General features: G+C 40.3%; 1 protein-coding gene across 1 annotated transcript; it reads right to left on the bottom strand.

Moving 5' to 3' along the window:
• Positions 1–19,136: 19,136 nt before the first annotated feature.
• Positions 19,137–27,244, bottom strand: ANKRA2 (ankyrin repeat family A member 2). Its single transcript, XM_068666640.1, has 8 exons — positions 26,794–27,244; positions 24,579–24,737; positions 23,124–23,189; positions 21,677–21,774; positions 21,384–21,509; positions 20,951–21,017; positions 20,779–20,859; positions 19,137–19,695 (listed from the first exon to the last, which is right to left on the bottom strand). The coding sequence occupies exons 1-8, from the start codon at positions 27,227–27,229 to the stop codon at positions 19,640–19,642; spliced, it is 1,089 nt and encodes a 362-aa protein (XP_068522741.1). The 5' UTR covers positions 27,230–27,244; the 3' UTR covers positions 19,137–19,639.
• Between the last annotated feature and the right edge of the window lie 3 nt (positions 27,245–27,247).

Below are 27,247 nucleotides of genomic sequence, written 5' to 3'. Positions count from 1 at the left end.
TGCTTCTCTGGGTTCCAGAGAATTAGAAGGTTTGTTTCTTGGTTATAAGGAAAAGTTCTTTAATTCCAGTATAACCTTTGCATAGATATTGCCCCCAGGAGTGAGGGTTCAACTTTACATTTGGGAGTCTTTGATGTTAATGATAGATCAGTTAACTTCTATAACAAAAACTAAGCTTCGGATAGAGGTTAGTGGTTGAGTGCTCTAAGGTTGTCTCTTTAGAGCAAATATTGCTGGAGGAGAAATTCATCCTGTCTTGTGCAGGATAAAATGCAGGACAAATTTTTTCATAAGAGATAGCCACAGCATCAGGTTTGCATTTTGCCTGAGAAAGGGTGGGGATGTCTGACTTGCCGAACATGTTTAGCGTGGTGTAAGTCAGCTATTGGGAAAGAGTGGAGGAACTTGTTCAAGCCATGCCGCTCTCTCAAATGGTTTGAACTGAGAGCAGTTGGATGCGAGCATGACACAGCTGGGTTAACAACAAAACACTTTCAGTTTACTTGTCTCAGTTTGCAAATAATTTATCAGTAATTTACACTTTGTTTAGAATTAATCCAAATGAGAAAGTGCATTAATTGAATTAATACTTGCCATGTGACATCTGTGGAAGTATGGGTGGTAGGTACACTCCCAATCAGGAAATACTGGTGTATCTTAAACATTCCTAAATGGTGACTAAAGACCAAGACTTAGTCAAAGTGTGTTCTTGTTTATAACAGACTCTAAATGGAATTAGTTTTCTTGATAATACTAATCTTAATGTCTCACACTGAAGTACTCAGCCCTGGACTGAATGTTGTCATTATTTCCTCAGTAAGGAGTTTAGTTATAGTCTTCCTAGTCTGTCATTAATTGCCAGAATCTGAAAATAGCTGTGTTAATGGTTCTCATTAGATTGAACTTATATGTAAGCATATTGTAATTGTGCCATTGGGGACTCCTGTGTATTCTTACTCAACAAAAACAGTTTCATATCTCCATTTCACATATCTTGCTTGCATTTCTATTGCCATTTTTCTTTGTCTTTCTCTTGAAACAGAGGTCTGTTTGTTCTCATAGCTTTTTTCAGGTAAAAACTTGTTCTAGTTCTGTCATGTTAAGCTTTGTAACAGCTAGATTCCGATGCAGTAGTGAGCATTACCGAAATTCTTCAATTTAGCAATGAATTTTCAGAAACATCATCATAATATATTCATAATATTGTCTTAAACTTATACCTTAAAGGCTCTCCTGTAGTCTAAAAATTAGTATCTTCCAATAGAAAAGCAATTCATTTTAGAAGATAGCTTAATACATAGTTTTACTGTGTGTGTGCATATATAAAAACAAACTTTGTATAATGGTTTTTAAAAGCATTATTTTTAAAAGTCCACAGGATAGCGCTTGAGTTATTACAGGTTGCTTTTTTTTTTTGGTTTTGTGAAGTTGAGGTGGTGTCTCCTAGGAAGTGTTCCAGTGAGAATTTCTTGTAGTCAGTAGCACACGTTTAAGAAACATGACCAAGAAAGATCTCTTGAGCTGTTTTAAAATGTCCACAACTTAGTAAGTCAGATACTGAAATCAATACCTGAGTAGTGTATTGCTTGCTGGTGGCGCAAGGAGTTCTTGCAGTTCACCCTTACTTCTGTGAAGTTTAGTGATGAGTGTTTTGAGTGTGGAAAATAATACAAATATTTAGCCTCTTCTAAAATGATTTCCTTGTACCTCTGCTTCATCAGTGTCAAATTTAGTATAAAGGTAAAAAACAAACAAACACCTTTTTGCCTGTGACTTGGCTGCTTGTTGTAACTCCTGGGTGTTGTACATCACACGGCTGTACACGACCTTACCCATACTAAAAACTGAAGTGGCACATTATAAGAGAGTATTGAGCACTGTGGGACAGGAAAGTTTTAAAGAAGAAATTGATTAAGCCTGCTAAGCTTTGCAGTTGTTCCCAAGAAAGCTTGTCCACAGTGTGGGAGAAGAAACTGAAAAACCTAGGTGTATGTTGGAGCCCATTAATATGTACCAGTGGTACTCAGTCAAGGAAAACAATGTAATTAAACAAGGGATTAGTGAAAAATAAGTGTATTAGGTGTTATATGTGGGAGGTGAATGGGGAAAGTTTGTATTTTTCAAGGCTGGGGGAAAAATAATTGTGCTTGAGGAACCGGAATGTGGAAACTGATTATCCTATTTGTGAGAATGGATTCAAAGATGTAAAATTAGTGTTAATATTCAGTGCAGATCAAAGAACCAAAGGTAGACAGGGAAGTCCATATTGATGTTGATTAGGTTACAGCCTTAAATAATTGGCAAGTTGGTGGCATCTGTTTAGAAAGAGATTTTAAGCTTGGTGTTTCACAACCCTGACAAGTACTCTAGCAAGTCTTGGGCTTACAGAAACGTATGAAACGTGGCTCCTCGTTTTCCAAACCTAGTTTTCATCCCTCCTCAGATCCATAGTTTCTGTTGCATCCAGCACTTTGTGAGAGTTCATGAAAATGTTTTCCTTTTGATGTGATTGTTGAAATATCCTAACCTAGAGCAGACCAAGACCAGACCAGATGCTGGAATGTAGTATTTTTACAGAAATGGATCTTTCAGTGCAGCTGAATCAAGCTTACTTCATGGAGCTGAACATTGCATAGCATGAGGGAGTATCATGATTAGTTTGACTGTGAGTCAGCCTCGAGAACTTTAAAGTGGGTGTATGTAGAAGCTTTGAGAGCCAGGGGTATAATTATTTCTGTGTATTCCAATTGACTGTACACTGTGGTCTCATGGTAGTAAAAGCTATTTGCATTCTCATCGTGAAAGTTTTCAACTGACCTCTTAATATTCTGCCTTCTGTCAGTTCGTACATAGGTTATTTTAGTAGAGAAATGTTAATAGAAGAGAGTTTATGTAATACTGTACTGTCTTGCTATAATTTTTGTTTGCTTGTTTTCTTGAAAGAAATAGATTTAACAGGTGCAGCTTGTATATTGTCTCTATGTTGCAGTAGAAGTATTCTGGCAATGAAAAAGCCATCCTAGCAAAGTTTGTGTAGTGCAAGTAACACTATATATATATTGATAATACTTCTACAGGAGGGTCACTGTCCAGCCTTTCGCGTTACTAATGCATCCAAACAAATCACTGGTTAATTAGCAGTGTAAGCAGTAATCAATGGTCATACAACGCACAGCGATTTTGCTTCTGATATCCAATAACCAACATTTGCAACACTTAGGGACTTGATGTGATGTACAGGATACTGGGAGATACTAATGGACATTTCTGCTGCACTTGAAATCCTGATTCTGCACTTCTATTGAATTGAGTGAGTAATATTGATTTTGTTTGATTGGTTGTTTTAGGTACTGAAAAATGTTGATTTGGGTAGTGCTCTGCTCTCCCACTTAGAAGAAAACTGAAGTTGAGTTTAACAGGTTTTGTTTTCTCTGGCTAGAGACATATACAATTGTTTATGGTGTTGCCCCTGAGCTAATAACATCTAGTGGGCTTAAGCAGGAATCTTAAAAAAAAAAAAAAAAAAAAGCCACATCTAATTTAAGAGGCTCCTGCTGAAAAAACAGTATGCAACTTGTGCCAAAGCTTGTGCTCAGTGCAGTGGTGTGGTTTTAAAATGATACAATGAGATAAAGCTTTTAAATGCAAGATTTGAAGGTGTTTAAAGCACCTACTGAAACATGGGGAAGTCTAGGTTTAAGCCACAGGCCCAGGAACTACAGCTAGTCCTGCTATGCATCTTTCCTGTTACTTCCAGTAACTGCATTAGGCAATTGTAAAGGTAGATGTGTATGGCTTCGGGGTCAGATATTCTCTTAGTGTTTTGCGGGCTGCTGGTAGGATTAATACCTAAACTACTAATGAATTGAAGTGGAAAAAAAAATGAACAAATGTCACAGCAGAGAGGCAGGCATCTTGGATTGAAGTGTCTCTTACAAATGTTTACCCTGGGACAGGTGTCATCCAAAGCAGCAGCAAGGAATTAGTGTGATGTTTCACTTACTGTCCTTCTGTCTGCTTTGCGCTGCTTTGTGTTAGGAAATGGTGCAGTTCTTCATGGTTTGGGGAAGCTCCTCAGCAGTGTAACCATAGAGTAGAATTTTAACAAGCTGATTATGCAGTTGGGTTTTGCCTTTAGCATATTTTGGGGGCAGCATCTGGATAAACAATACCCATGCACATCTGTGGCATTTCATGCTCCAGTAACTTCTACCGAGGGGGATGATCTTCAAGGACTTTTATTATTATTTTCACTGTTGGTAGAAGTCAGAGTAGCCTAGAGGTGTTTTAGGATTCACTGAGTCATCTTCTTCCACGAGCATACAAAATTGAGACTTGTTTAGGTGTGACCTTGTGTGTGTCTACACCACTGGTGTCTAGACTGACATCTGCCAGGAGATGTAGGCTAGATGAATTTTCATTGTCCTAAGCGTGTCAGCCCACTCATGTTCATGGAACAGTCACTCTACTCCCATTATATATGCTTCTCATATTTTAGCATAGCCCTAATTCAGTTGCTTGTACTTTGAAAATAAAGTGCTATTATTTGTTTCAAAATATGGACTTTAGCTTTGTTTTCCAGCTTTATCCCATCTCTATGTCTTTCCTGTCTCATTAGGAGATACAGTATATTTGACAACTGTATCAGCAAGACTAAGTTAAACTATAAGGGGGACTTGAGATGTCAAAATACAGCTACTGAGGTAGAAAGATGCAACAGTATACTTTCTAGAAGGCAGTAGATGCTCTTGATACTGTCACATTTCAGCTGTGAGAAATAAAGCTGATTTTGCAGTGGAAAACTCTACTAACCTTGCATATTCAAAAGTGATTGTGCGGGCATGACAGTAGTATAGCAGTGGGGAGTATGTTAAGCAGGTAAAGGGAGCGCTCCACAAATAAGGAGGATACTATTCCACTGTTCCAAAGTAAGGAGGATAGCTAAGAAAAACAGAATGTGCAGTGTGAAATCAGTAAAAACAAAAGTCCTGGGGCCTCTAATCACGAGAGAAGGAAGAAAAAAAAAGGGGGGGGGATTAACAGTTGGTCAAATAGAATTGTGCATGTATAGTACAAAAAGGTGTCAAGTAGCTTGCGAACTTGTAGTGCTCAGCCAAAGAGGAAAGGGGAAGAAATCATGTGTCAGGTAATGGGTAATATAAGGTTATGATATACTTCCTAGTTTGCGCTCCTGCTTGTGGGATGCCTGCCATTGCAATCACAAATAAAATAGCTTCGGAAGACTCTGTCTGAAAAATTGAGGTATTTCCCAGTGTCCCCTGGCTGGTGCCCACAGGGTTCCCAGGCCTGCTCAGGTCTAGGCTCTGCACTGCTGGCACGATGAGAGAGGGCTCTGGAAAGAGTGGGGAGCCTGGGCTGCTCCCTCTCCAACCTCACAGTGCTCTCAGCCGCTCTCAGCACATCTGTCACAGGAGAGGGGAGGACAGGCCCCAACGCCAACCTCCTGCCACCATCTTCCTTGGCTTCTGGAGAAGGGCATTCGTGACAGGGCCAAGATAGAAATCTTCCTCGGAGTAAGAGACCTCCCTCTGCACAGCCCAAAGCCTTGTGGCTGGATGGCCTGGTGCCGTTTCTGAAGCTCCCTGTGGGCTTCCAAGCCTGGGACACCTGAGGGGATGGGTAGTTCTGTGTGGGGAGCTGAGCAAAGCTCTGGGCACAGGAATCAGGTTATGATATACTTTCTACTGTGACCTCCTCCTTGCAGGATGCCTGCCATTGCAATCGTGAATAAAATAGCTTCACAGAAGATTCCATCTGAAAAAAAAAAATTGAGATTTTTCTCACACATGTAAGCAGGCAAGCATTATACTTATAAACAAAACTCTTTTTAGAAACAATGGCAGTCTTGTTAGGTCTATGATCTTACCCATTATTCATGCTAAATCTCATATCACAGATAGAGAATAGCTAGGCAACCTGTTTTTATTATGTGTTTGGAAGCAACAGTGCTTTGAGCCTGTAGGTTATAAAATCTTCACTGAGAGGATGATGAGGCCCTGGAACAGGTTGTCCAGTGAGGTTGTGGATGCCCCATCCCTGGAGGTGTTCAAGGCCAGGTTGGACAAGGCCCTGGGCAACCTGGTCTAGTGGGTGGCATCCCCTGCTCATGGCAGGGGGGTTGGAAACTAGATGGTCATTAAGGGCCCTTCCAAGCCATTCTACAATTCTATGAAAATGCTTAAGACAGCCTATGTCCATCTCAATGGTAAACCTAATGGTGATTTAGAAAGGCTGAGTCAAGACATCAGATGGTATAATAGGTTTCCTGAAATACTTTTGAGACAGATGCTGGGATCTGTATGATACTAGCCTTTATGGTATTATCCTTTATGGATACTGTATGGTACTAGCCTTTAAGCTGTGTTTTCCATTTATGAAATAGAAATGCTGATGTGCTAAAGATATGTGAGGGCTATGAAAAGCATGTCATGTTTCTGTATTTGCTGTGTTTTGATATAAACACTAAAAAAAAAAAAGCATGCAGTTGGTCTATGTGAAGAATCAAAACAATATTCCCAATGATGTGGGTCAGTATTTATTTGTTCTTAGAGGATTATTTATTATTTGGAGATTACTCAGGCTGCTTCTTGCAGAAAAAAAATGAAGTATATGATGTAGTCCCATAGCTCTAATCCCCCTTGTTGCTGTACCCAGCTTATATATAACTATCTGTTGCTCTCTGAAAGCTTCCCTGATCTGCCAGTTTTTGTGTGTATGGTTGACTCTATCAGTGTTCATCTGCTGAAGACTGACATGCTCTACAGTCCTATATGCATAAAGAACTGCTGGCTTAATTTGGTGACAAATCAACCTCAACAGAAAGATCTATTCAGACGTCATTCCTAAGGACTAACCCCTAACAATATCTTTGATCTTCAAAGCTCCCAGTGGCTGGATTTCTTATTCACCCGGTTATACATTCATTGCCAGACAGAGCAGTGTACTTCCTGAAAGCATATGTGCTGCACAGCAGGAGGTGCATGCAAGCGGAACTGTTATAACAATACTAATGATGATCAGTCTAGTGACGGGCTATGTCTGCACTCTGGTGATTTATACCATTGTTGTAAGAGAAAAAAAAAAATCTGGTCCACAATGGTCAGGACAAACTGCTGGAATGTCCCTAACAATCAGCTCCCTCATGAAAAATGCACACTAGATTTTAGTCTATGGCTGTAAATACAAATGGTCTTTCCCTCTGTCTTTCTTTTCTCCTTTTTCTGCCTGTTTCCCTTACTGTCTGCTTCTCTTTCTCTCTCTCTCATCCCTTAGTCTTTACAGTGTCATAAGAATATGCAGTTCTCATGCTAGGGATTATATACCGCAGTGAATGTGAGTTTCTTGGAGTTAGGATGAATTTTCACGGTTGCCCTACTTCTGGCTTCTTTGTTCCAAGAAATCATAAACCAGTTGAAAAAGCAGTAATTTTGGCCATGGTTCTGGCTGTGAGTTAAGTAGCATCATCAGGAGTTAAAGAAGTGAACTTCAAGTTTACTTAAAGTTTACAGGAAAATTGTAAGATTATGCTGCAGTAAAACAGCTCTGGAAATCCCAGACTGATGCTTGCCATAAATAAAGCTTTACTACATTATTTCTCAGCTGAGGAAGCGGAAGATTGAATGGCCAATCTCTGCCTCTTTGGAGCTAAGCAACAGTGTGTTTCTTTCTGCAGTAGTAGCATCTGCTGGCTTTTGTCTGAAAGAGAGTGCCACAGGGGAAAGTTTGCAGCACAGGTCGAGTTTGTCCCTGGAGCCACTGCGGGGAGCTGAGATCACCCATCATGGGTATTGGAAAAGGTGGAGGGTTCTGTCTTGTCCTTGACTTTGCACTGTGGGTACCGGCTTTCTGGGTGGTATGAGGAGGAAGTGTGAGGTACTGATATTTTTTTATACCAGTGAAAAACTCACAGGCTGAAGGGAGATGAGGCACTACCCTGAGAAGGTCTGGCAGGAGGTTGCTGCTCTCTGCTATCACAGAAATTCAAGTAGGGAATTCAAAGTACAAGATAGATGAACAAAGAAAGCGACAGAGGGGAACTAGTAACTGGCCCTGGAGAAAACGGGAACAGGCAGGGGAGTGTTTTACAAAATGCTCATCACATTTACATCCAAATAGTAATGCTACCACTGTACTGAATTAACCGTTCGCTTGAATGAATCCTGTCTGGGTGCAGATGTGTAGCTGTAAAGTTATGTTCCTTTAGGAATCACCTTAAAACAACATATTAACTTCCTTTAACCAAACATTAACAATCTGTTTATGGTTGTTCTTCACTGTCTGTTCTTGGTTGTTTTTCAAAAGCAGATTTTTTCTAAGCTTTTAAAAAGTTGTGTGTAAAGTTCTATTTTTTCCTTGGTAGGATTAATTCTTATCTATACTATTAATCTTTAGGAACAGAAGTGCTTTCTTCTTCAGCTTTCATTTACCTCCCTGCTAGACAGATAAAGGCTGTCTTCAGTGTAAGGCTTCCAATCTACTGCAGCCAGCAGCGGCCATAAATGAATGTTAATTCTGATAAGTGTCCTCCTACCCACTGCACTGCTGACTGGAGTTCATCTGTTGTGCAGTCTCCCTGTGAAGTAGACCAGAATACTTTGCAATATCAAATGTGAATGAATGAGACAAAGCCTTGTGCAGCTCTGAACTGTTCTTTCTGTTACTACTACATCAAACTGTGCAAGGCAATCTGCTTTGTGAGGCACGGTTCATGACATCTATCATTACATGCTGCACATTCAATTTGGCAAAAAATAATTTCCTTGATCAGAAAAGACTTGTTTGCTAACACTTTGAAGTGCAGTATGTATCAATAAATTTCAAATGTAAAATACTGTAATGCTCCCATAAATAAAAATAAAAATATTACTTTGGCAAGTGATTTTTTACAAAGTCAACATGCAGTTAGATTTTGATCTCAGAATTTTCAAATTCCTCAGGTACCATGGCATGCCGTGGCAAGGAAAAATAATGCTGTATCCAGACTCAAGTATGTCGTTCAAAGGTAATTCCTAGTGTCTTCTCCCTGCCATCAGTGGCTGCAAAAATCCTTCACTCAAAATTAACAGGCTGATATTTCAAAATCTGGCTTGTGAAATACTGCTGGTTGTTCCCCACAGCACCCTCACAAGAGCTATAGAAAAATTCAATTCCACATTCATTGCTTTAGCAGCATAAGGTTGCACTATAGAAAGGGCTCTTAATGCAGGAAAAGAGTTTCTCAAAGACGATCATCTTCACCCTTTTACCCAGTTTTGTGGGATGCTTAGTGATTATCTGACAGTTGTTTGAAATTCTACAGCAAACAGAAGAAAGAAAAATTATATTTTACTGTCTTAATTCACATCTTTCCATCTTATCTGAAAACAAAACAAAACGAGCAACAAAAAAAAAAACACATTTTCTAGGATATACTTTCAGGTAATAGATAACCATTAGTCAATTTATTTTGTATAAACTCGGTATTGACTGAAGTTTAAGAAAAAATACAAAGCGGGTACTGAATATTTGTAATTTAGAAAAAATACTTCCTGTAACATAATAAAGAAAAAAAGTGTTTTTTTTGTTCCTTATGCATACTGAAACAGAATGTTTCTATTGAGGATGTCTTAGAAATTAAGCAGAAATGGCTCAGGTTATGGTATTCCAAGAAAACTGTTTGCATTATATATTTTCAGCAATCATGGAAGGTCATTTGTTTTTACACAGGCTTTTGAATCTCAGTATTTCTACCATGTAACTTTACAGTGCTTGCCACTTCATATTGCTTTAAAATTACTTATAGTACATTTTTTCTAGATTTAATAATTTCCCTCTGTTTTCGAAGTATATTAGACTTACAGTTTATTTAATTTGATTAAATGATACCTAGATGTGTGATACAATAAAACTGGTATAAACCCTACATAAAAAGGTAGATAATAGTTAAATTTAGCAAGGATTTCACCAACACCTGCAGGTTGTTACAAGTTCTTGCTTCAAGTGTCTCCTTTAAATTTTGTTACACTCGAGATTTCAGCTTTCAGAAAAATGGGTATTCTGTTCTCTCACAAAAAAACAAAAACAAACAAAAAAAACACATTGCAGATTTTAATTCTGACCTCATTTACATCTTTTACAGATCACACATTTCATTATATGGAAAAACTTGGCCACAAATTGAGGTTTAATCTATCTTGTGTTGTTGCTCTTTCCCCCTGCACATCTTCCTACTGTATATTCAGTCACTCTGAAATAAAAAAGCTACTATTTTGAATCCATAATTTCTCTGTTTCTGACCCAAAGAATGAGTCTGGATTACCCAAGCCATCTAGCTGGGGGCTTTGTTTGGGACTGCAGTACCAATACTGTAAGCAGTATTGATTTCTGTACAGAATTGACTTGCGGAAAACGGATTCCACAGTCAGTAAGATTGTACAGTAGGTGTGTTTATTCAGCGCTGGGCAGCACAAGGGGTAGTCCCACTAAAGTCATATGTATCTAACGTGGCAACTTGCTTTGGTTATATGCAGTAAAGAGTTTCATATGCAAGAAGTTTCCCAGTATGCCTATATATACATGTATGCATAACCTGTCACCGCTTAGTATTAAAATTAGCTCCAAGAAGTCATGTCCATAAACTCCTCCCATCTGTGCTTGCGCGGTGCCTTCTGGTGGTGAGTGCTGAGGGTTGTGGAGATGAAGTAAGATGTCTTCCTTAGGGTTGAACTTTTCACCTCATCTCCTTGTGCATGTTCTCTGAGGCCTTGGTCACAATCTGGGCCATAAACTTGGTTTGGTCCGGTTCTCTGGGTCTGAAGAGCTCCTGTTACCTGGAGGCCTTGCATGTTTGACATTATCTTGTCCTTTTAAGAACAGTCCTCCTTATCTCTGAGCCCTTGGTCATAAGGTTGGTTTGATCTGCCTGGATGCCTACCTGGGCAGCCTGCTCTGAGGAACCTGCTTTTGCAGGGTGGTTGGACCTGATGATCTTTTGAGGTCCCTTCCAACCCCTACAGTTCTGTTCTGTGATCTGGTTCTTGCGGTCCCAGGGGCTTCTGTTATCTGGAGGCCTAAGCGCAGCACAGGCACATTGCAAATGTAGCACATATTAAGCAATGAGTGTTGCCTACATATTCATTCTTAATCAATCACTCTCTAATTTCTAATCCCATGTTTCAGTCCCCCCTTTTCTGGAAAATCTAGTAATTCTTTTACTTAATACAAAAATTCTTCTTCCAAGTCTTTATGATATATGCCCCTCAATGCCTTGCCATGTATTTTCGTCAAGGAAGTTAATATCACCATTTGTTGTAACAATTTCCAATTCCAAGATCATTTCCTTCCTCCAATTCTGAGCTCACCTTAATAAGCATTCTGAGCTGTGCCTTAATGTGCACGATTGCTACCTTTTCAGGCAGCTGAACTACTTCCAATAATCTCATTATTTAGTCCGTATAGATGTTTATTTTCCAGATTCCATTACGTCTTTGCAAGTGGTAACTGCATACACAGCATGTCACTTTCCACTGATGATGTAGCTGCTTCCATATTTACACATCATCAAAAGGAGTGTCCTTCAGATCTGGATGGCTGGAGCAGGTAGCTTCAATGGTCTCCAGGCAGTCATGGTATAGTGGCTACCCTTGGTTTCTACTGATTTCAGGAACCTTTGTGGGGAAAGCCAGTGACTGGGCCCATGTCCTATGCTGGTATTCCCAGGGCAATGTTCTGTTTCTCATGGGAGAAGAAGAAAAATGGTTTATTCACATCTGGAAGTCCCAGAGCTGGGGCTGACATGAGAGCCTTCTCCAGTTGGTCAAAGGCTCGCATGGCCTCCTTTGTCCATTGGAGGTCCCTGTTCCCATTTGCAATGAGCACATACAGCGGTTTTACAAGCAATCTGTAATTGTAGATCCACAATCTGCACCATCCTGTCATTCCCCAAAAGGTTCGTAGTTCTTTTATTGTCTCAGGTTTCAGGGTTTGACATGTTGCTTCTTTACAATCTTGCCCCAAGGTCCATTGTCCGGCACTAACCTCATAACCCTGGTAGCTCACCTTCTGCTTTACCACCTGAGCCTTCTTCGATACCCTGTACCCCTGTAGTTGCAGAAACTTTAGGAGGCTTACCGTCCAGGCCACACGTGCTTCTTCTGTCTGGGTGGCTGTTAGGAGATCATCTACGTACTGCAACAGTCTTCCTTTTCCTGATGGGGCTTCCCAGGTCTCCAAGTCCTTTGCAAGTTGTTCTCTGAACAAGGTGGGTGAGTTCTTAAAGCCCTGAGGCAACCTTGTCCATGTGAGCTGTGTTTTGTGCCCACTTCTTAGGGTTTTTCCAATCAAATGCAACGATTTTCTGTCTGGCTTCATGGAGAGGGAGGCCAAAGAAGGCATCCTTCAGGTCTAAAATGGTAAACCAAGTCAGTTCTGGTGTTAAACATGTTAATCAATTATCGGGCTAATTCCTTCTCTAGCTTCCTTTTTCAAGTACTGTTTAAATGCATTTTTTTGCCTTCCCTGGTACATTAGAAAATCATTCTCCACAAAACACTTGACTTAGGATTTCCTCACTAATTTCCTCTTTGGTCTCAATTGCTTTCAATATCAAACTCAACACTTCCACGTCTTTGATCATTTACCTCCAGAATAATCTCCCCATTTTTAAATGAAATGGTTGCTTGTAATCTTTCCAATAAATCTCTCCCTATGAGTGACTCTGGGGAGCTGGGCATGTACAGGAACTTGTGAATGCCCCACTGTTTCCCATATTTGTATTTCAATGGTTTGCAGAAATATGCTGTTTCAGATTGGCCAGTTGCCCCCTTCACTACAATGTCATCATTCCCCACTGATACCAATGCTTTATTTAAAACTGAATATGTTGCTCCCACATCTACCATAAGTTCCACCTCTTTTCCCTCCTTCCCCAGCTTCATTTTTATAATCTGCTTTTATAACCTTTTTATAATCTGCTGGGGTAGATTCCCCCAGTCCTCTTCAGTCATCTTTTGCATGCGCGACCACCACCTCCCTTCCCCAGTTCCCTTTTCCATTTCTTTTCTGTTCTGGGCATTCATTTTTCCAATTCAATTTCCGAATTTCTTACATAGGGCACATTGCACCTTGCCTAGCCTGGGCTATTCCTGTCTGGGCCTCCTTTTTCCTTCTTCCTTAATAACTCCTATCAGCCTCTTCTGCATGTTTAATTGAGGAAGATAAACGTCCTCTCTCCTTCCAGATTGCTCCATGTGCATGCACCACACCAAAGGCATATTTAAAATCTGTCTAAATGTTAGTTCAAAAACTGTTATCAAGGTGATGATTTCCACCTTTGGGGCTGATGTTCGTTACCGCATATCCTGTGAGGCAAAATCCTTGGTGGAGGAAGCTGTTGCCATCTATATACCAATCCTCCACATCTTCTAGGGGTATTTCCTTTAAGTCTGGTCAGCTGGAGTATACCATGTCCGTGGTCTTGATGCAATCATGAATGGGTAATCTGGGAAGTGTTATTAAGGAAAGAAGCTCCCTTAACCAACAAAAAATTCAAACCTCTCTCTTTGTTCCCTAGCTTTATTTCAACCAGTGGACCTGCTAAGGTAAATGTTCCAGGTCCCCGTCATTCCTGACTGTTATAACTTTATCCTGCAGCCTAAGACAATTTTTTTCTGGTATCAAGGGCCAATTGCCCTAGAAAGAGGCTAGCCAACTGCCTCTGTTTTCTGAAGCCAGGTCCATTTTTTTTTTTTTTTTTCACTGCATTTCAAAGTTGGTCCAAAAATTCCATAGGGGTTTCTTTTGGACCTTGTTGGAATAAATTCTCCATTCCCAATTTAACCAGATTTTGGTATAACCGTTCATAATTTCCGGGGTGATTAGGGTCTCAGTGGGGGGTCGGTCAGGGGAATGCAATCATCAACAGTTCCCTGAGTGGTCCCACTGGCAATCTGAGTTCACACATGAACTCAGGTTGTTTTAAGAGTTAGCTGCTTTTCTGTTTCCATGACAGCTCTCTGGGACCCATCATGGTCCCTCTGCCCCAGAGGGCTCACACCCTTGATTTTGAGATCTCAGCCTCCGGTCGATGTGGAACTATTAACATTCCTACATCCTCTTTCCCTGCTCATTCAACTTCAAACAGCTCTGTCAAATACTACATGCCACACAACCTTTAACACCTTCAACAACCCTTTTAACACTTCCTTTATCTTTCTCCAGCCTGTAATTTTCTAATGCCAACACTAAAGTCTCAGTCTGAGGCCAACTTAATTCCATACATTTTCCCTCCAAGATGCTGAAACAACACGTCAATATACAACATTTCATCCTATTTTCCTTCTCTCCTCAAAAACAACAGTAATTGCAAGATAGTGTTATAGTCGATTGATCCATAAAGTGGCCATTTAGTTTATACAGTGGCCACCATTGACTGCAATACTTAGTGAAAGCCCTCTTGCTTTCTGTGTCCCCCAGTTCTAACAATATCCTTCGAATGTGCCAATATGCACCCAAGGGAGCTTTCTTTAAAACGTCTCTTTTTTGGATATTACCCATTTCCTTGATTTCCCATTCCCTTTTATTTATTTATATTAGGTACTGTCCCTTGTTTCAATTTCCACGTAAAACTTATTAGTGCAGGTTTTTACTATCTTTTCCTAATCTTCTTCCCAAATATCCCAGTTCTCTGGGATTAAACTCTTCTTTCCACATACAAACTTTACTATTTCAGATTATTAATGAGCCCCATTCCAACCATAAATCCACAGGACTTTGGGAAAACAACTGAAGCACTCAGCCTTCTGTCTTCTAGACAAAAAAATACCACCTGTTATAAATGAAGATACAACTCAATCTGAATTTAGTAATATTTATAAAAGACAAGTAAACAGCGCTGGGTGTGTGGGGAGTCTACACTCTACCAACATGCACACATGAACATTGAACATTCTAAATATACAGAACATTGCTTTTACATACAAACCTGAGTATGTCTATACATACGTACAATCAGAAAAGGTAAAAGGCAAGTAAACATAAATATGGTAAAGTTTTCCGAATTATAGCAAGTGTTTAACAAACAATCCTTTAAGTCTATTACTATTAATGTCCATGTCTGGGGGAGCATTGTTAGAGTTGGTAATCCTGATTGAAGTGCTCCCATATCTTCCATGATTTAACAGTTTCCATTTTCCATTCCTTTTCTTGATTACAAACACTGGAGAACTCCAGAACAAGTTGTGGGAACAATATGTCTCGCTTTAGGTTGTATACTATTCTTCCCGGATCGAAGAAAAACATACCCATCTCCTCTTCAAGGACAATAGGGCCTAGGTCAAAAAGCACGTCTAGGTCAGCAGGGGATCATCCAACTGGATCTTCAGTATTCGTACAGCTCTGCAAAGCTTCTGCTCTGCAAACTTCTGAGTCTGTGGACTGTGGAAGGACCAAGGCCCCACTATGCAACTCGCTGTTCCATGTCATCTTCAAAACCAGGGGTTCTTATCGATGCAAGCCAGGTCTAGAAAGACTGCATCTACCTCTTTTCAATTGTTAGGGGTAATCCAAGTGTTAGAAGACTGTGGAAACATTGTATTAATGGAGCTGTTACTCCAATAGGTTAAACAGAAGATAGAGAAACGTAGGCACTGTGGGGCTCATTTCCCAGAATTGTAGGGGTTGGAAGGGACGATCACAACTGAAACTGCAACTGTGTTGTTGATGAAGCTGTCGAACAAGATGGGACCCAGCACTGACCCCTGAGCTTGTCACAGGTCTCCAACCGGACTCTGCTTCACCGATCACCACCCTCTGAGCTCAGCCAGTCAGCCAGTTCTCAACCCACCTTACTGTCCGCTCTTCTGTAGCACGCTTTGTCAGCTTTGTTAGCAGGATATCGTGGGAGACAGTAGCAAGAGCCTTTTGTTTTTGTTGTGTTGTTGTTGCTTGGTTTGGAGATTCACATCACGCTCCATGATAGAAAAGTTTAGCGCATCAGCATCCCACTGGGAAGACACAAAATGCACTCCCAAAGTCTTTCCCCGTCTCCTTAGCACTGGAGGTGCCTTAAGAGGAGAGCGGTCATGGCTGGGCCCTTGCAACGCTAGTGAATTCTATGAAAAGTTGCATTCGGCTGAAAAGTAAGTGAATGACATGAACGTGATCTCAGTATTTGAACTAATGAGTTAAATGTCCACTCCTGCAAAAATACTCAAAGAAATAATCCAATAGGTTACGTGTAGTTAGGCAATCACAACTGAAACTGCAACAAAGTGCCGATGGTGAGAAACAAACAACAAAGCCGTTTCCTTCTCTGACAGCAGAACACCTTGCTCAGGGAAGACCCCCATGTGTCGCCTTCAGAAAGCCTTTGACACCCTCCACCTCGTGCTCCCATCAGCAGGTTGAAGAAGGTGAGAGGGAGCGGCTGATGGAAGACTGCTCTATCCAGAGCGTGGGGTCGACTGTGAAATTTTCCACTGAAATTGTGCCCATTTCTGAGGATTGCACTTCAAGGAACACACACACCGAGCAGAAAGCATCCAAGGAACCCAGGAAGTGATGCTAAGAAAGACCCTTCTTAGGATCAGACTTTTAGGAAACATGGTCTCTAAGGAAAGATTAAACATTGGATTAATGGACTCAGGCTTTAATGTCAAGAGCAGGCAGATCCGAGATGTGGAGAAGGATGCTGCAAGTAAAAAGAGAGCAAACTTCTCCCCAGGCCATAGATTTAGGACAAGGAAGAAAGGACTTCAGATGCAGCAAAGGGACTTTAATTTAGGTGTTACTGTGTGGTGCTTTTACTTGGGTGGGCAGCCGAGTTCCACCACGGCCGCTCTCTCACTCCCCCTCCTGAAAGGGAAAGGGAGAGAAAATACGATGCCAAGGGCTCAAGGGCTGAGATAAGGACGGGGAGATCACTCAGCAGGTATTGTGATGGGCAAAGCAGACTCAGAGTGGAGAGACAGTAAGATTTTTACCCCTCGCTGGGTCAAAAGGCACGTCCAGGTCACCAGGGGGCAGAACAGCAAAGGCCTTCGATGGCTGTAGCAGCAGAGGGGCCGATGGCGTAGCAGTGGGATCAGTAAAGGAGCCCGCAGCTCCCTCACTGTCTGGCAAGCCACACGTGTCTGACTGTGGTCCCACAGGGCTCTTTAAGGCCTCAGAGACTGCTCGCCAGGTGCCGAGCAATCCCACTGCAACCTTGTCGTTTTTAGTTGCAGAGTCCCACACCTTGACCTGTTTGGTCTCATATTTCAGGCTCATAAACTGTCCGATCGTTAATAAGGAGAATAAGCTGTAAGGTTACCAGGACAGTCTTTGTTCCTAAGGACGTATGATTCCCCATAATGTGCAACTGCTTACCAGCGAGGGGCAGTTGTGTGCACGGGTCTGCTTCTCTCAGCTCCAGCTTCTCTCCAGCTCCAGCGTGCCTGTTTCCAGTCACTTTCAGTACGAGCTTCTTTGAGCGGTTTGCTGAGTCTGGCCAAACCTATCTTCATGAGGCGATCAATGTGCCTGTTCCCGTCCTGGTTTCCATTCTGCCAGCCTGTTCCTCTTTACTTCTTTTTCCTGCTTATTTGTTGATGTAACTTCATGTTGCCTTTCTTTTCCTTTTTTTTTTTTTTTTTCCCTCTCTTCTTTCTTGAGGGCAGGCTCGCTTATACCTGTCTCTCCACAGCAGTTCTTTTCAATACAACTTTTCATTGCTCAAACAACTTTAAATGTAACAACAACAGCAAACACCCAGCAACATCCATGCCTTAATGGCTGGAGAACAAGACAACCATCTGGAAAACAAGAAACTAGAGACTGCATGGAGTCTCCTGAATCACCCTTCTTTGTTCCCTCTAAACTCTTTTATATTCCTGATGGCCTCGTCGTTAAGAGTCTAATGTTATCTCAACCACGGGGCTTTCCAACCCCCATGGCCACATTCCCAAATCTCCCCCTTCTTTATTAATACCAACCATTTCCTTGACACGAATTACCACTCCATACATGACATTTATATGCAGTAAAGAGTTACATGTGCATGAAGTTTCACAATACGCCTGTACATATTCATAACCTGTCCCTGCTTTGTATTAAAATTAGTTCCAAGGAGTCATTCCCATAAACTCCTCCCATCTGTGCTTGCACAGTGTATTCTGGTGGTGGTATTCGGGGGGGATGAAGGTTGATGACTCTTCCTTGTCACCGCTAGTTGACCTCTTGTCTTTGCACAGACTCGGTTGCTCCTTGGCTCATCCATCCGCAGGACCAGTTTCTACCAGTTTCTTAAGAGAGCCTCACGCTCTTACTTGGTAAGTAAGACCTTGGTGACCCTTACTGACCTTGGTAAGGGGCCCAAGGCTTCTTGCTTTAGTTAATTTGCACAATGCACCACAGTTAGCAAAGACACTAAGTAGCATTCCAATTTAATGCTGTCAGTGCTCTATCACTACCTGATAAGATTCTCCTAACTCCCTCTCTCAGAATGATTTTTTGAACTGAAAATAAAACACAATGGGTATACTGGCTGTATTTTTACTATTGTAACTTACCTGGGTCCATTCACATCTTTTGAGCTGCTGGTGGAGAGCAATTTGAAGCTTGCACTTACTACACATAGACTAAGAAAGGAGGGGCTCAGAGGTGTATTTTTGCATACAGATACCAGACCTCTAGTGGACACAATGGCTAAATGCTTAGGTAAACATATGTGAACAACGCATGAGGGATGCACATGTATTGTCAGGGGGAAAACAAACTTCTGAAAAGTCTATTTCAAAAGCTTATCCATTATTTAAAATAACATATCCCATCTCGTTGTAGTTTTAAGTGCATGAGTCCCAGGAAATCAGTTAACATTGCCTGCTTTTTCAACTATTTTCAAAAAACATAGTTGCTGCAGCTACACTGGGGCATGCAACAGACCACACATCAGCTGAAGAAGGCTGGAATGCAGCACTTCGGGCTTTTGTTCCCACACTGTCTGCTGTTCAGCCCTTGCAGAAAGGATATTTAGGAGCTAGGTATTCTACGCTTGGATTTCCTTATATCAGCTAAATTTCTACCTAGATCACTCTGGACGAGTTGTTTCGAGAATACAAGAAGGCAGAGAGATGTGTTAAGAAATCGACCAGGAATCAAACTACCATCAAAGTCCTTCAATTTATTACTAACTTCTTAAAAATCATACAAAGACAAAGACAGACACAATAATACTAACTGAGGATCTTGAAAACCATCAGAAGCGGGTACCACTAACAGTAAAGACATCTGTATTCTATGGCGATATATTGTAGTATCTAAATTATTGTTTTCTCATGAACACATATCAACGACAAGATCAGGTAGTACTCTTGGCACAGTACCACCCAATGCACTCTGTATGAACATTTACACGGTCAAACTTTTTTTTTTCATGCAAGACAAACAATCTTTTCTTTCAAAGTTATATAAAATATTTTCAAGAAAAAGGATGACACCAAACATTTCTATGAAAGAAGAAGTATGTTTAAAAGCTTAACTAAAAACAGCACATAGTTTTACTGAGGTAAATTTACAAAACAAACAACCCTTGTCAATCATGACAGGGCTAAAAAGAAATCCAAATCTCCAAGACGAGAACTGACAGCCACAGAAGAGCCAGCTCTTATTCCTTGATGCTCTGTAGTAGCCTTAATAAATGTGACTCAATAACCTGTTGAACTAAAGCAGAGAAAAAGTCTGGTTAATCAGTGTTCAGTGTTTTTTCCAAGTCTTTAGGTACATACTATTTTGTTTTAGGAGATGCTGACTTGTCCTCTACAAACATTTAATAAAAACAGACAGGAATAAATTCACTCTGAGAAGGGAGTTTGCATCCCTTCAGAAAATAAAAGCCTCATATAATTAAAAAACAATACACTCAGTAAGGCAGACAGTTTTGGAGGATGATGATCTGTTCTCTGGTTTAAATAGGCAGATAGCTACAGAAAGCAAATTTTAAAGCCTATACACGGAGAGTGGAAAATGAATGTTTACTTATTAGGAACTACTTCTGTGGAACATTTTGAGACTGAACTCTGGCAGACCTTCACAGTCCTACACCTAGATGTGTAGGACTGTGAAGTTACTGGCTTGTCCATAAGCACAGGGCTCTGCTTGGAGAAACTACACGTGCATCGTTTTTGGGTTCGGTTCCAGATTCTGTAACAACAGACATTTCACAGCTTTCAAAATGAAGGCAGCATGAGTTAAAAACAACACAGTCCTTTCTCTGCCGCTTTGTTTTCCAGAGCCAAGTAAGGTAGACTAATTCACTCACCCTCACACTATTAGTGTCTGCTCTCACGATGAACTAGATGAACTAGAGCTAGAGCTAGTATGACAAGCACAGAAGGTTTTGCAAACTACATCACACCATACCAATCACACAGGGGTGAGTGGTACAGGAGGGCTGCAAGCTCTATTAGCATTGTCCTGTGCAACTCTGATTCCTTGTACAGAGTTCGGGAGCAGCTTAGTTCCTCATGCCTCAATCATGGTTGCATCAGCCCTACACACTGCTGTCAGTGCCCGCAGATGTAGATCCACACCAGTAAAATATTCTCAGTAGGGACCTGGTTTTCTGAACCAGGAAGGAAAATCGCTCATTTTGTGCTGGTACATTTAAGTGTATTAAGGCTTTTAGGACAGGGATCTTCTTACAGCTGCATAAGGAATAAAACTCTATGAGGTTATTGCAGCAGCTGCATAAACAAGGAGTAACAAAAAAATAAAAATCAAGGAATGTACATTTCCAATACTCACCACTGCGATAGCCCAAGGCTACAGCCAAATCCATGGAATTATAACCAGCATCTGTTTCAATAGTCGGATCAGCACCACTTTCTATGCAAAAAATGAAAAGAAAGTCAGATTTCTAACCATGCTAACTGACAGCACATCAATGCTGATAATTCAGTTTGGATAGGCTGCTTACCAAGAAGAATTTTTACACATTTCACATGATTCCCATGCACTGCATATAGCAGAGGTGTTCCTCCATTCTGCAAAAGCAGGAAAAAGCCTTAGACACTTAGCAACCAACTATTCTGCAACTTTAATTCCTCAGCAATCTAGCATACTTATCATACATATCAGAAACTTTTGGTCCTTTACAACTTCCATCTTTTTCATCTACTGGTTAGAATGTAAGCAAGGGCTCAGGATTAGCCTCACTCTCTTTTTACCAAGAAGCCATAACTAGTAGGGTTAATTTCTCTTTTGTTATCAAAAAGCATCCCATGTAAGTTTGGGGAATGTCAGATCTTTCAGATGAGGTAGAACGATTTTCAAACCCAAGCCAATGCTGTACCCTGCTTCAAGTGTCTGACCAAAGTGCACACTGATATAAATTCAGTCTAGAGACTTACCCAGTCATATTCGTTGACATCAACTCCACAGTCCAGCAGCATTTTCACAATATCTGTGTATCCTTTACTGCAAGCCAGTGAGAGGGCACTTTCTCGACCTTTTCCCAAAATCTGAGGATCTGCACCCTACAACAGTAATAAAAAGAAAAGCAAATGAACCAAATTTTTTGAAGTGACATTTTTACAGAGGACTTCATTTTAAAAGTTTTAAGCATACAGCAGCATTGACAAACTTAGAAAGGCAAATAAAATACAAAGTAAATTAAGAAATTTAAGTGTGCCCTTTTCCTTACGTTCTGGAGGAGAAATTCCACCACTGCTATCTGCCCATGAGCTGCGGCCCACATCAGAGGGGTAAATCCTTCTTCATCCTTATGATTGATTACATTTTCTGTTTAAATAAAAATATGCAATTTATGAATCCCTCTCACTAATGCATTGTAGGAGCTGGTAGAATGAATGTATTGACATGTTCATTGTGAATGGACTGGTGTATAGCAGTGTGCCTTGAAAATTGTTCCCATCTTAAATTTAAAAACAAATGTCTACCCCAGAGGTGGTGCAAATATTGTTATTGAAGGAAAAAAAAATCCAACTGACTGAAGTAAAATCTAAGTTTTTTTTTTTTTTTTTTTTAAAGTTCTGCAAATCAAGCTGTGTTTTTACTTAAAAATATTACAAGTTGTCTGTAATATGGGCTTTATCTTTGGAGAGAAGTACTGCTTGAAAAACAAATACATACTGTAATATCTGTACTATATTGTAGAAAGCACACTTTCGAGAGTCTTGTAAAGAATTATCTTGTAAAGTAATACAGACAGCAAAACCCCATTGCTCCCAAAGTTCATTTAATGAATTGTCTGTTTTATAGAAAACAATTAAGGTCTACTTAAAGAGCTGATGTAAGAAAAAAAGAATATATACATACATACGTATATATATATATACATATATATATCAAGTAGGTGACTTTTTAAAAAAATATCTAAATAGTTTAAAAGTCCCATGTTTGCCATAGCACCATAATTTTAACCATTACCAACATTCCAGAATCAGTTTGCTTTCAATACAGATGACTCACTAGCAAAGTATATGGACTGAATTACTTTAAACCTGCTTTCTACAAATGTTTTAACAGAGATGGACTGAAAGAATAGCTGGTTAGTAATATCGGAATAAGAATATTCTATGAACAGTTTAATATATTATGAAGAATTTGAATTTTGTAAATGTATTATGGACTCACAGTTGTCACACTGAAGAATACTATACAACTTGGAATGAGTAGTGCTAATATATTGGAGGTGTGGTCCATATCTAAAATTACCAAACACACAGCTCTCTATGTTGATCAGTAATATAGAATCAGAAAGCCCTGATTAATAGAACGTGTTTTAAATTATTTAAAAAAAGTTTACCTCTTTTGACAGAACCAACAGATTCTAATCCCTCATCTCCATAGATCATGGAGATCATACAGTGGGAGAGCACGGGGAGGAAGGGATTCCTCAACTCCTATTGATATTAATGTTTCATTTTAAACCCAAATGATAGCAGTGGGTAAATAGAAGACTCATGTAAAACAACAGTCCACACCTACAAAGAAGAGGTATCTAAAAAATCCTTCAATTTGTACCATATTTGGAGATATCTTTAATACAGCTTTGGGGAAAAAGTGTGCAGCAGGTTGCACACGTGCCAAAGATAAAGAGGATGTTATTTAACCTTCCTTAGACTCACCTTGTTCAATGCGCGTGGCCAGATACAACATTTCTCCCTGAGCAGCCAGCTGGTGAACTGATAAAGCTACAAAAAGGGAAGCGAAATCAGCTGATACGCACACCAGTTTTCATTCTGCTGTTTGGAGCTGGGCATAATACCTCCATTGGCTTGAGCTGTACTTATCTTGTATTTAAGAACATGGATGGATTTCATCTTATACTCTAAACTGGAATCACTATGTGAAAAACTAAGATGTTTCTGAAATGCCTCAAAGGTTTTGGTAATTTTTAATTAATGTACAAATTAATAGAGAAAATAGAGATGCTTCCTGTTAATAGAGAAAAAACAAAAAAACAACACTAGAAAACAGAGATACTTCCTACAACAACTCCTGCAGGCAACATACTTCACTCTCTGTTGTTTGGTCAGCAACCCAAGATCATGTTAAGAACATTTATCAAATGAAAATAAGCATCTTTTGATAAATTAAGGCTGAGCGGTTTAGGAGTGGCATTTCTAACATCATTATTATAAGTGACATTTCTAACATCGTTATTGTAAGAGGTCACAAGCTACCAGGAAACCTGTCATGATACCAGTTGATGTCCCTAACATGACTCTTATTCACTACAATGTTGAATGGATCAGACATTACAGAACTATGCACAAAACGACATCTACAGATACTTTTTTCTTAAATCCACAGTACCAAGCATTAAAGGCAGCAGAATTCTTAGGGAGTTACAAAGAAATATTCTCTAATCCTACAGTTAATGCTGCACAGATGCATGGTTCTGACAATTATAAATACAGGCAGGTGTGAAAGGTGCTCAGGAGGAAACATATGCAATTTATCTGTCTTATATAGCAAGAAAACTAGCTAATGGTTACATAATACATAAATATTCAGTGTCCCTCTTTCTATTCACTGAATGAAAGTTTGATTTACTTCAGAAAGACTGACTATTTTACTCAGGCTGAAGCATATGATACAGTTCCAGATAATTTTTTCCCATGCAAACAGTTTTTTTTTTCTTTAAACATTGGTCTTGCTTAGTTTAAGAAAGATGTACAGTCAAGACTTAAAAATGATTTTAAAGGAAAGCAGTTCATAGGAGATTAAGTAGATTATGAGTGTAGTTTATAGAGAAAATGCTTGAAAGTCAAGAAAATCATAAATAACAGCTTGAAGCTTTTTCTGTACTTTACAAACCAAGAATTGTATCCTTTCTGGAAAATACACCTCAGTCACGAATTCGGTACATATCGTATGTACATATCGTAGGTACATATCGTATGTATTTTATGGCTGGAAGCCTGTAACACTAGACAAGATTATTTCAATGTTTTCTTCCTATATTATAAACAACAACACACACACACAAAAAAAAAGGAAAAATGGAAAAAATCTGACAAGCATCTAACCTGCAGTTCACAAAATAATAATTAACAGTAAGACAGAAGGATACTTACAATTTACAAGCAGAGGTGTTGTAGAGACTTCGTTTCCCCTGTGTTTGTTAGTTAGGGTAGTTGATTGTTTTATTGGTGAGAAATGCTTAGTAGTTGATGGAGTATAAACGTGCCTTACTTGGATACCAGGGGAAGGAGAAGTATGGATGTTGCATTCAGCTACATTGAACAGAGAAAACAGACATTTTTTTTTAATGCTAGGAAGGGAAAAAAAAGAAAGCCACAGATTCTAAACCAAAGTAGAAAACACCACTACCACAAGATCTTCCAAACCTACACTAAGGAAGCTTTGCGACATGTACTTTTTCCACCGTGTATCATACAGGTTGATCAAAGGGCTGTTTTCCTTTCTGGCATAAAGCGACATTGATAACCCATATGTTAAATACAGAGTAACTTCACCCAGAAACTATTTGTTGTCTAAGTAAGGTAATTCTTTGCTTAGATTCCCAACACATCCAGCACAGATTTACCAGGCAGGATGGCTCCACTTCGCATTCAGTATTCTTACTAGCACTCTCCAGTACAAGGAAAACATGAATCCTGCAGTCACGAGCCACTCAGCTCAATACTCTACCTACTCATTGACCAGTGGACCCAACCTTCATTGGTTGGGTGGACCTTCACTGCGTTTCTTCACTAAAACCTTTTCAACTCCTCTTGGATAAAACTGTGACTACATTATGGATGTCTTATGAATATTTATCCAGTAGGAACAAAGACTTTCCAAACTAGCTAGCAGAAAATGCAGAAGCAAGTCACCACTTAGAATTCAAAAATCACACAGTGCTGCTGTTTTAATCAGTACTGACTTTTCTAACTTTGTATCAGAATCTAATAGCAAGTTATTACAGAATAGATAGAGCATCTTGGCTTCCAATTCTTAAAACAATAGCTTTTGGTTTTGAGAAGTAGCTGAAAAGCCAAATAATTTTTAAGAAGCTAGATGACTGAATACTGGAAAGACATACTGAAGGATTAAATTTCAGTATTTGCTAAACTGATTTGAAACCAGTGTGCACCAGTAATCAGTGACTGCAAGCTAATTAACATGCACACTGAATTCACACTATAGCGAACCTCTTGGTCATCAACCCAAGTGCAAGTTTCCAAATGGAACCAATTAGAAGTACAGGGTAGAAGGATGAAAATAAAATTACATTCGGTTTGCCTATCAAACAGCTACAGCTGAGGTTATCAAATTAAGAGACCTACCAGGGATTTTTGACCTGCGGTCTCTGGATCCGCAGGACTACTTCTAAAGGGTTCACAAATGTTACCTAAGAAAAAACAACCCTATTGCTGATGGGTCTAAATTTGCCGTTCAGGTCTGCAGCTCCACTAGAAAGCATTTAGGGCCTGCAAATCAAAAAAGTTTGAAAATTACAATGGCTGAACTGCAGCCAAACAACACAAGTCAGAGAAATCATGAAAATCCACAATAGGTCTGTTTGTATTTGTTATAGGAAATGGATCAAATTTAGTATCGTGAAAAAACAAATGACTAAGTGTCTGAAATATAAAGCAAGCACTGCAAAAACATAATTATTAATACGTAATAGGAAGAAACTAATTCCTTTCTCTATTAACACGCTCAGCTATTCAAAAGTATGGATCAATTCTTAAGAAGCTGGACAGCAGTGGTTAAATATCAGCTGCAGGGAACAACCTACAGAATTACAGCACTGTTCACCTTCAAATACTGTGAAACTCTATCAGCAAAACAATTGCTACGAGAACAGGCTTTATCTGTCCATATTCATAAGACAGAGTCAACTGCATCACCTGCTATTTGGACATCACACCAGTGAAAAGACAAAATGTGGTCCAGAACACTACTGTAGTTGAAATGACCGCACAGTGCTTTTAGTAGTATTTTGTAAAGACACACATAGTCAAGAATGGGTAGTGTGTTGTATGACTTTGTAATAGGGCTTGCTATCAGAAGAAGTAAGCTTGTTTTTATCATTTGCATCAGCTTTTAATAAATTAAAGGCTTTTTGTGCCGTTTTTTCAATTAAAAAATTGAATAAAATAAACTTGGGAAAAATTAGTTTAGGGTAATAACTAATAAGACACGTATAAAAAACGGTAGCAGAACGGATCGTGGAAACTATCACACACACACACACGTAGGCAGATACTGCTTTGAAACGCAGCACCCTGAGAGGATGCAAAGAGCCCGGACACAGCAGCCGGCACGGCGCAGCTCCACCTTTGAACAGGACGGACGCCACTTCCAGGTCGGAGTTCACTTGGTCCTGGATGTTTTTGCTGTCCTCCTCGTTCAGAGACTTGACGAGCCGCGAGCAGACGTTCATGTCGAAGCGGCTGGGCAGGATGAACTTCATGCCCATGGCGACGCCCTGCGCCTGCCCTTCCTCCGCGCCGCCGTCCAGCGCCTGCTCCACCTTGATGTCCGCCATGGGCGCCAGGCTGTAGCCGCCGCCGCACTCCTCCACCACCAGCTGCGCCCCGGCGCCCGAGCTGCCGGAGGGGGCCGCCATGGCCCCGGCCAGGCGCCAGGCGCGGCGGCTCAGGCCATGCAGCTCTCCCGACAGCGCGCAGCGTGTCGCGACAGGCGCCCTGCGCCGGCGGAGGCGGGAAGGGAGGGAAGTGGCGCCACCCCGCGTGGCGCGCCGCGCTGCCATTGGCCCGCGGGAGGCGCG

The sequence above is a fragment of the Anas acuta genome, chromosome Z (assembly GCF_963932015.1).
Source record: "Anas acuta chromosome Z, bAnaAcu1.1, whole genome shotgun sequence".
Lineage (NCBI taxonomy): Eukaryota > Metazoa > Chordata > Aves > Anseriformes > Anatidae > Anas > Anas acuta.
Note: the sequence above shows the minus strand (reverse complement) of the source record. Positions and strands in the feature narration are given on the sequence as shown.

Excerpts from the sequence above, each read along its gene's own strand:
- ANKRA2 (XM_068666640.1), bottom strand. The coding sequence starts at position 27,229 with ATGGCAGCGCGGCGCGCCACGCGGGGTGGCGCCACTTCCCTCCCTTCC. Across the intron at positions 23,190-24,578 it reads AACACCTCTGCTTGTAAATT|CTTTATCAGTTCACCAGCTG; the intron begins GTAAGTATCCTT and ends CCCTTTTTGTAG. Across the intron at positions 19,696-20,778 it reads AGCCTTGGGCTATCGCAGTG|TTCAACAGGTTATTGAGTCA; the intron begins GTGAGTATTGGA and ends TCTCTGCTTTAG.